The sequence below is a fragment of the Carex rostrata genome, chromosome 21 (assembly GCF_964058835.1).
Source record: "Carex rostrata chromosome 21, lpCarRost1.2, whole genome shotgun sequence".
NCBI classification, from domain to species: Eukaryota; Viridiplantae; Streptophyta; class Magnoliopsida; order Poales; family Cyperaceae; genus Carex; species Carex rostrata.
In genome coordinates this window covers 8730167-8738666 of record NC_135938.1, presented here as the reverse complement: position 1 = coordinate 8738666, position 8500 = coordinate 8730167, and the positions used below count along the sequence as shown (strand labels likewise).

At 34.3% G+C, this 8500-nt stretch overlaps 2 protein-coding genes across 2 annotated transcripts; both read left to right on the top strand.

The window, feature by feature from the left end:
* The first annotated feature begins 1053 nt into the window (after nt 1-1053).
* On the top strand, nt 1054-3603 carry LOC144573612 (putative AMP deaminase). Its single transcript, XM_078323389.1, has 7 exons — nt 1054-1278; nt 1388-1663; nt 1768-2038; nt 2133-2887; nt 2965-3032; nt 3136-3278; nt 3390-3603. Exons 4-7 carry the CDS (start codon nt 2732-2734, stop codon nt 3416-3418), a joined length of 396 nt encoding a protein of 131 aa, XP_078179515.1. The 5' UTR covers nt 1054-1278; nt 1388-1663; nt 1768-2038; nt 2133-2731; the 3' UTR covers nt 3419-3603.
* A 123-nt stretch (nt 3604-3726) lies between these two features.
* On the top strand, nt 3727-7757 carry LOC144573114 (conserved oligomeric Golgi complex subunit 8-like). Its single transcript, XM_078322803.1, has 11 exons — nt 3727-3820; nt 3916-4019; nt 4347-4495; nt 4855-4932; nt 5014-5100; nt 5439-5520; nt 5792-6088; nt 6292-6359; nt 6441-6495; nt 6596-6734; nt 6925-7757. The coding sequence occupies exons 1-11, from the start codon at nt 3727-3729 to the stop codon at nt 7116-7118; spliced, it is 1347 nt and encodes a 448-aa protein (XP_078178929.1). The 3' UTR covers nt 7119-7757.
* The last annotated feature ends 743 nt before the right edge of the window (nt 7758-8500 follow it).

Genomic DNA, 8500 nt, shown 5'->3' with positions numbered 1-8500 from the left:
CTCCCTTCTCCTCCTACAGTAACCGTTGTTCGGTTTAGAATAGATCCGCGCCTCCAACTTCGGTGGTCCCTGCTGTACTCGCCTGGTAAGATTTTTCCTAATTCCAACATCAATTTGTATTCTCCTCCGCAAGTCCTTACCAAATCTTTCAGATTTGCTAATTTGTGCTAATTTTTCAACTCTTGCATTTCCCTCAATTGGAGGTTCAGAAAGAAGGAAATTACACAGCAGCATTTGAACAGTTAGAGATGTAATCTCCATTGCGGCTGGGCAGATTTCTCCGTTGCGACTGTGCGACATTGCTTGCTCACTGGTACAAATGAAATTAAGGACCAAAATTAGTGGTAAGCTATTACACAAAATCACTGGTACAAATGAAATTAAGCACCAAAATCACTGGTACAAATGAAATTAACCACCAAAATCAGTGGTAAGCTATTACCCATTACATGCACATAACATATCTCATCAACAGAAAACTCATCAGCAGAAAACTTTGATTTCAGTATCCTTATTTTTTCAAGCTTTCTGTTAAATTTTTTCTCCTCACTTAGCCTTATAGGCTACAGCTGCCATTTTCATATAACATAGCACATTATTTTTTTTTTTATTTACTTTCTAGATTGTCAAAATTTGGTTGCAAGTTCTTCTCTGTTTTGTACTATTTACACATCAGATATGATTGCATGAGGTTGCATTTGCTTCCAAATTAGTAATTACAAATATCTATGTAATGACATATTAGGGATGTAACAACAGTATATAGGTTAATATATACAATACTTCACTAACGGGATGTAATGATAATACATGGGCTAATATGTAAAAGGACTTCAGTGAAAATGGGATGTAATGATAGTATAGAGGTTACATTAAAAACAATTTAGTTACACTCTTCCTCAGTCCGAACAAATTAATTATATTGCCGAGTTGTTATATCCAACATTTACTATATGTTTTGTCTATTTATCAGTGGCTTCCACAGATATATGCTTTAACAAATTGCTATAGTTTGGCTCATTTGGTGATAAATTAGTGTCGGGTACAAAAATCTAACAAGTGGTATTCAACGGATCGCATCTCCACATCCCCTAGAAAATAGAGTCAACAGATATCAACAACTTTTGCATATTTTCATGCAGAGTCGAACACACAATGCAAAGAAGATAGTGAAAGAACCCTAATCGGGATTGGGGAAGTTCAACAACAACAAAAAATAGAAGAAACAAATATGATAAAATAGAGACGAAACAAGTTCAGTACTGTATTTCTTCCTTGGTAAGATTTCTTCAACTTTACTAATGCATTTCTTTTATTAAATTACAAATTTCTTCCAAAAAATGATTTTCAATTCAATTTTCTTCTATTTTAATTTCATGCAACACAGAGAAGATAGTGACAAATCCCTTTTCGGGGTTGGGGAAATTGAACAGCAACAACAAAGAGCAGAGAGAGATGATAAAATAGAGAGCAAACAAGTTTAGTACTACATTTCTTCGTTGGTAAGATTTCTTCAAATTTACTAATGCAAAAGAGAATTAAGGAGCCGGAGCCGGTGAGTGTCAGTGGCGGTTGGCCGCTTTGGTGTGGCGTGCTGGTGAGGACGATCGACCTCCTTTGTGTACGGGGGTTCTATTTTTCTTGTAAGAGAAGAAATATAGAGGTAAAAGAGAATATGGAGTAGATATGTAGGAATAGTGTACTAAGTTGTTTTCGATTAAATTGTAATGACTACTCTTTTTGATTAAATTGTTCCTGTGACTACAGGAGTATCAATTGGCAGATCTCTAATCTCTTGAGCTAAAACCCTAAGCTACTGTGCCTCACTTATATGATTGCCTCTAATTTTTCTGCTGTAGCAAAAGCAACCGTTTATGAAATTGATTTGTACAAGACCCTCCAAAAGTGTCTTGAGTTAAGAGATAGTTATGTTTTTAGAGAGGAAGTTGCACCATGGGAGAAGGAAGTCACTACTGACCCTAGCACACCAAAACCTAACCCTAATCCTTTCAGCTGTACCCCTGAAGAGAAAACTGAGGTTAGTAGTTTAATAATGTTTAGATATGAAAAAGAAGGTATTTAATGTACTTGACTCATGTATATGTATTAACTTTTTTTTTTTCCTAATGTAGCACTATTTTCAAATGGTGGACGGTGTTGTGCACGTGTACACGGATGAAGATTGCAAGGAGAGAATTTATCCTGTGGCTGATGCTACCACCTTTTTCACTGATTTACATTACATCCTTGGAGTAATTGCAGCAGGAAATATCAGGATTGTGTGTCATAACCGTTTGAATCTTCTAGAACATGAAATTTATAGTCATTTAGGGTTGGAAATGGGTGATTAGATTTTATGATATGCATTTGGTTAATACCCAACCTAGCATCTAGCTGGTGAAACAATAGCCTGGATCTTACCTGTTAACTTGTTGGGTCAGTTTAAACTGGGTTGGATTGAACTGACTGGTCCATATATTGAGTATATTTTGTGCCTTTTATGTTAACAACAATGCCAAGCTAAGTTCTAAAGGGGTTGGGTTATGATCTTCTCTACTGACCCAAATCTGATTTGATCCAACCTGTGTCAAGTCTCGAGCAAAATATGGTCAACCTGGTGGACTGGTAGTCTAGGTGAATCAGACAAAAATTAAAGCCGTCTCATTATTACTTGGTTATTTACTTGTGGTTATGATTTGTATGCAGAAATTTAAGTTTCATCTGATGCTTAATGCGGATAAGGAGTTCCTTGCCCAAAAAAAGTGCACCACATCGTGATTTTTACAATGTCAGAAAGGTTGACACACACGTTCACCACTCGGCATGCATGAACCAAAAGCACATGTTAAGATTTATCAAATCCAAGCTTAGGAAAGAACATGATGAGGTAGGATTTAGCTTATAATTAGGTTCTTTTTTGTCAGTTTCAACTGAAAGTGTTGCTAAAAATTTGCATTATTTTAGGTTGTGATTTTTAGAAATGGGACCTATATGACCTTGAAGGAGGTCTTTGAGAGCTTGGACTTGACTGGGTGAGGATTGCAAATGTCAATTTTAATTGGATTGTTCAACAAAGTATATTTTAATGGTGATCACTTACTATTTGTTTTTTCTTTTCTTTTCTTTTCTTTTCAGATATGACCTGAATGTTGACTTGTTAGATGTCCATGCTGATAAGAATACCTTTCACCGTTTTGACAAGTTCAACCTAAAATACAATCTTTGTGGTCAAAGTCGGCTCAGAGAGATTTTCCTTAAACAGGACAATCTTATTCAAGGTACACTGCTCAGAAAATATTGTCTAGAGGAAAAATCTTTTTGTTTTAAGATTATTTTTTATGAGTGGGGAATTTAGTTGCTTAATTATGTTGCTATTTGGCTCCATATAGGTTGTTTTCTTGCTGAATTGACAAAATAGGTTTTTTCAGATCTTTCTGGGAGCAAATATCAGGTATCACTTTTCTTTTTGGCTAATTGATAATAATCACATTCTATATTACAGAAGAAAAGCATTTTGCGCTATGCCTTTGTGGATTATCATAAAGTGAAAAGTATTCAATCATTAAAACACTGGTAAATTAAGATAGTATATTGTGACACTAACTGAAATTCTTCTTTATATTCCATTCTTTGTAATAACTTTTCTGGTAGAACTCGCTATTGTGACTCACATTTCTCAACTTTTGTACCTTCTTTTCCTCTTTTTCTTTTTTACTTGATTATTAGATGGAAGAATATAGAATATGTATATATGGAAGGAAGCAAAGTGAGTGGGATCGACCACCTTCTGATCCAGATGTAGTGCTTCCTAAAGAAATAGGTATTTTTTTACTTTTTTTAATATATCCATCTTTTAGTGATTCAACTATTGAATAGCCTTTTGGCAATAAAAAGTATTCTTCTTTGCTTGAGCAGTTAAGATAACGATTGTTGTTCATGACAGTACTGGAGGTATGGAAGCTAAAATTATAGATGCTACTATAATTGCAAAGCTTGGATTTGATGTCTATGTTACAAAGGCATGTATGCTCTTTTTTTGCTTTAGTACATTCATACTATTTTAAGGGATAGTACAGATAAAACATTGTATAGGTTAACTTGACAAAAATACCCCTATTTAGCAGTGAGTGTACAGTTGAGCCTGTATGTTCCAGCTGTGTACCAGTCTGATTTAATTTTAAGTGCTAATGAACCATTCCTGTTCGACCTTCTAGGCTTCATACCATTATTGTTTCCTTTTTTTGGTGAATTGTTGGGTTCTTGGCATCCAAGTGACTAGCTCAATTGATTGTAGCTCTGTGTGATATATGTACACGCATAAATGCATCTTTCTTTAACCTGTGCAGATTTTAGAGATCCCAAATCTGACATCTGGTTGCACGGAGTTTATCGAGTCCGCTCAACAGATTGTAGAAGAAAGGAGGCTGAACCAAATATTATTGGCTAATCACAGCACAATACTTGACCTTCTTGAGATTCCACAACTCATGGACACGTACGTGTTAACTATTTTCTCATTATTAAATGCAACTTTGTGCCACCGTTGTGATGGGGCCTTTTCTCTTGAGCTAAAATTGAAGTACAATCAAGCGAAGTAAACTTAGATGTTGATGCTCAAATAATGAATAACAATAAGAGATCCAATTCCAAAGGTATTGGTTCAAAACATGGTAATTTGATCCTCATACATGGCATTATCGTGAATCAACTTAGTTGAGCAACCATGATAGAGAAAATTAACCAAAAAAATGTAGGAGGTTACTTACAAATACTCTAGATTATATTTCGGAACAGAAACCTCTTTAACTTTTTTCTATTTAAGAATTGTATGATAGAACTTGCTTCTAATTTCAGATGTATATGTAATGGCAACTATGACGAGGCACTTGATTTGGAAGCTTTTGTCAATAAGCTTACAAAATTGCACTCTGAGTAAGTTTACATACTATTTATATATTATATTACAATCAAATTTCACATATTGCTTTTCATATTTGATAATGCTGGGAACAGGTTTCCAATCATTCAGGCATTAGCAATAGATGTAAAGAAGTCAACGCAGTCTATGGTTTCTCAGCTTTTACAGAAACTCAGATCCAATATTCAGGCAAGTCATATTGTACTTTAGTTTTCGTACAGTAGTCACATTAAATTTCTTGTGTGACATGGTAGTACCAGAATCGAATTTGTCTCAGGCAGGAGAACATTTGTCTCAGAAACTCATTGAAGCCTAAATTCAAACAATAATCATAAAAAAGAAACAGAAATCAAACGATTAAAATAGTAATCTCTTGTCTATAACTGACCTGTAACACCATTACAGTACCTTACCGGTATTAAATAACTCAATCTTAGATTTATACATTGCTTATCACTGTCATATTTATTTAGTACTTATCAAATTACCGGTCAAATATGGTATTTGTATGTTATAATGTTATACAACTATCGGAGTGCATCCGAATCGTGGCCCATTTGAGGCGAATTGTAGTGTTTGCTGAATCAGAATTGCGCCTGCAGGTATGTAGCCCCTTATGTTGTCCTTTTTTTTAGAAACTAATGTGAGCTGTTCAGGACAATAAATAGATGCTGAAATGTTTTCACAGATTGAAAATAGTCAAAAGATAGCAAGTTTAAGTGAATGATTAACCAAATGAAATTGGAGTAAACCGCATTATGAAATCATATAATAGAGCATCTGTACTTGATCTTGACCCAATACAGAAAGTCTTGTTGTCTTATTTCTCTATTAACAAAACAAACTTTTGATTATTCTTCTTTCTTTCATCAGTTTCTTAGGTGCCGGGAAGCTTGGCTCTCTAGCAGCCTAGAAGAGCTTGATCAAAGAAATGTGTATGATTTTCTAAAGGATATGGTGAACTGCTATCGTAGGAATCTCTTTGATGTGGTTACTCAATACCGTGCCATTTTTAGCAATGATAAATCGGGGAGTGATGAGAATTACGATGGAGGCCTTCTCTTTAGCTGGGCCATGCACCAGGCTAAAAATCATTTGTCTACGCTAGAAGAAATGTTACCCAAGATAAGTGATGGTGTTTCGATGTCTAACACCTTAGATAATTGCATGGTGAGTATACTCTCTGAATCTATTGCTCCTTTTAATTAAATTTCATCAAAATATTTTTTTATTTTTTAATCTCAAATATTACTTTCTGGTGTATGATTTCTGATTTCACTTATGAATAATTTCTGATTTCTGATTTTACTAATTAATTTATTGATTTTTATTACTATTATTGATGTTGTCATAATTATGGGTTTCTTTTGCAGTATTGTGCAATTGGTCTTGGGATGGTCGGTTTGGATTTTAGGGCATTGCTTCCTCCTATTTTTGAGAGGTATTTCATCCATATCCACAAGAGCTTTATCTCTTACAATTGTAGTGGACTCTTAATAACATCTATTTTTTAAATCTTCAGTGCAGCTTTCAATATGTTCTCAAAGAATATGAGCACAGCAATTGAAAATTTTCAGGTACATTTGCATGAAGACCCATCTTTTTTTGTAATGTTAATTTTTCTTATTATTTTATATTTACTCATGCTTTGTTTATTTGTTGCCATTTGTTGATTAGGTTGTGTTGGATTCACACAGGTGGGTCCCGATGCCATCAGTAGGGTTTGCAAACAATGGTGCCATGGATGATACCCGCGATGATGTGACCCCGCCTTTTGTTCTGATGGAGCATCCACCTTTACCCGTATTCGTAAATGGTATCTGAAAGTGATAAAAGGAAAAAAATTGTCACCAACATAAGAATCAGAAATTATCACCAAGCTCCTCTGGTATAACTGATGGATGTCACAATACCAATTCATATGGAATCAGTTAACACATAGTGGACGTGTCCCAACTACATGCATGGCTAACTTGTGTTTACATCTTCTCTTGTTTTTCTTGAAGGTGTATCAGCTGCAATGAATGAACTTAAACCATGTGCACCATTAAGCTTGAAACAAATTTTTGCTCAAGAGGTTGTGCGGAGCTTACAAGCAGTGTCAAATTCTCTTGTCACATACAATGACAATCACATGTTACGTGGCAACGAGTCAACTCTCTTTCTTGCTCCTTGTCATACTGTTATGGAGGTCAGCTAAATTATTAATCTTGTTACTGTTTTCTTTCACTTCTTGTTATGTGCATTAGTTTAAATACTGGGGATTCCCCAATTCTCTTACTTACCTAATGCAAATCAGGCCCCAATATTCTTTTCATTTGTTGCAATGAATTTAATTCTTGCTTCAAGTGACTGTCAATTGTGTATGCCTCGAGACTCAATTTAGCTTAACTTTGCATCAATTAATGTTTAGTTTCCGTCTATCCATTGAATTCTGTTTTGTCTGAATCTATTTGCTAAAGATCCCAAAATTTGATTATTTGCCTTAGATTACTTGAGTCCCAATTCAGTTTTATAACATTAAGGGTGTTCCTCGAATTTACTAATGCAAACAAGTTTAGTACTATAAACTGCTTAAATTGTATAGAAAACCATAAACTGGTACTGATTTTATTTTATGGGTTTTGTTAAATTACGATTACGTTTAAGGTTTTTAAGTGATTAATGGGTTTTGTTAAACCGTGATACTAGTACTGATATCCAATATAGTGATTTATCATTTATTGCTACATTTTTAATCCAGAATTCTGTGTTGTTTCTGATACCAGCACCAGTCTGGCACGTACATACCAGCACCAACCCGTATCAGTTCGGTACCAGTTTTTGCTTAAATTAAGTGCATTATTACATAGTCCATTTTTTTTTTTCAGATATCATCATTTTTTACTGGTAGATAACAATTATAATGTAAATATTAGGGGTCTACTTGCATAAAAAAATTATAATGTAAATATTAGGGGTCTACTTGCATAAAAAAATTATAATGTAAATATTAGGGGTCTACTTGCATTTTTGCATTTTCCTGTCAGATTCACTTTACACCAACAGCTCAGGGAGAGAACAATGACACAGGACTATCCGGTACAGCTTCAGACCATAATCAACAGCTCAGGACTATCCGGTACAGTTTCATAGAGAAGCAATACTGCTAAGTTATAAGTACTTTTAATGTAATATTAATCTAGATTCATGTTTTCTTATGAAAGTACTGAAGTAGGCTGATTTCTTTCTTGTCAAAAGTAATAGGCTAGGGGCTAGGTTCCACGTACTGGTATTTTATGATCAACTTCTGTAATTTCTGGTTTTTTACTTGCACTCTATGGATCAATACTGGTAATTAAGAAACCACTTATTTGTATTCTTGCATATTTTAATAATGTCTGTTCCTTGGTTGTAATCTATTGAAAAAAAATGAGCTTCTTTAGTCACTGAAATTTTTGTTTGTCAAAAGTTAAAAAACTGTACAGGTAATCTTGTATGGCTTTAACCCATCTTAGATGGTTATCCTTTTCTCTTTTTCTTTTTTCCTTTTTTCTGTTTCATTGAAAAGGTATAGGATAGCATTTAAAATTCATGTTGCTT

Coding starts and splice junctions, on each gene's coding strand:
- LOC144573612 (XM_078323389.1), top strand. CDS start 2,732: ATGCGGATAAGGAGTTCCTTGCCCAAAAAAAGTGCACCACATCGTGAT. Junction 2,888..2,964: donor TTAGGAAAGAACATGATGAG/GTAGGATTTAGC, acceptor GCATTATTTTAG/GTTGTGATTTTTAGAAATGG. Junction 3,279..3,389: donor ACAGGACAATCTTATTCAAG/GTACACTGCTCA, acceptor GGCTCCATATAG/GTTGTTTTCTTGCTGAATTG.
- LOC144573114 (XM_078322803.1), top strand. CDS start 3,727: ATGGAAGAATATAGAATATGTATATATGGAAGGAAGCAAAGTGAGTGG. Junction 3,821..3,915: donor AGTGCTTCCTAAAGAAATAG/GTATTTTTTTAC, acceptor TTGCTTGAGCAG/TTAAGATAACGATTGTTGTT. Junction 6,089..6,291: donor ACACCTTAGATAATTGCATG/GTGAGTATACTC, acceptor TTTCTTTTGCAG/TATTGTGCAATTGGTCTTGG.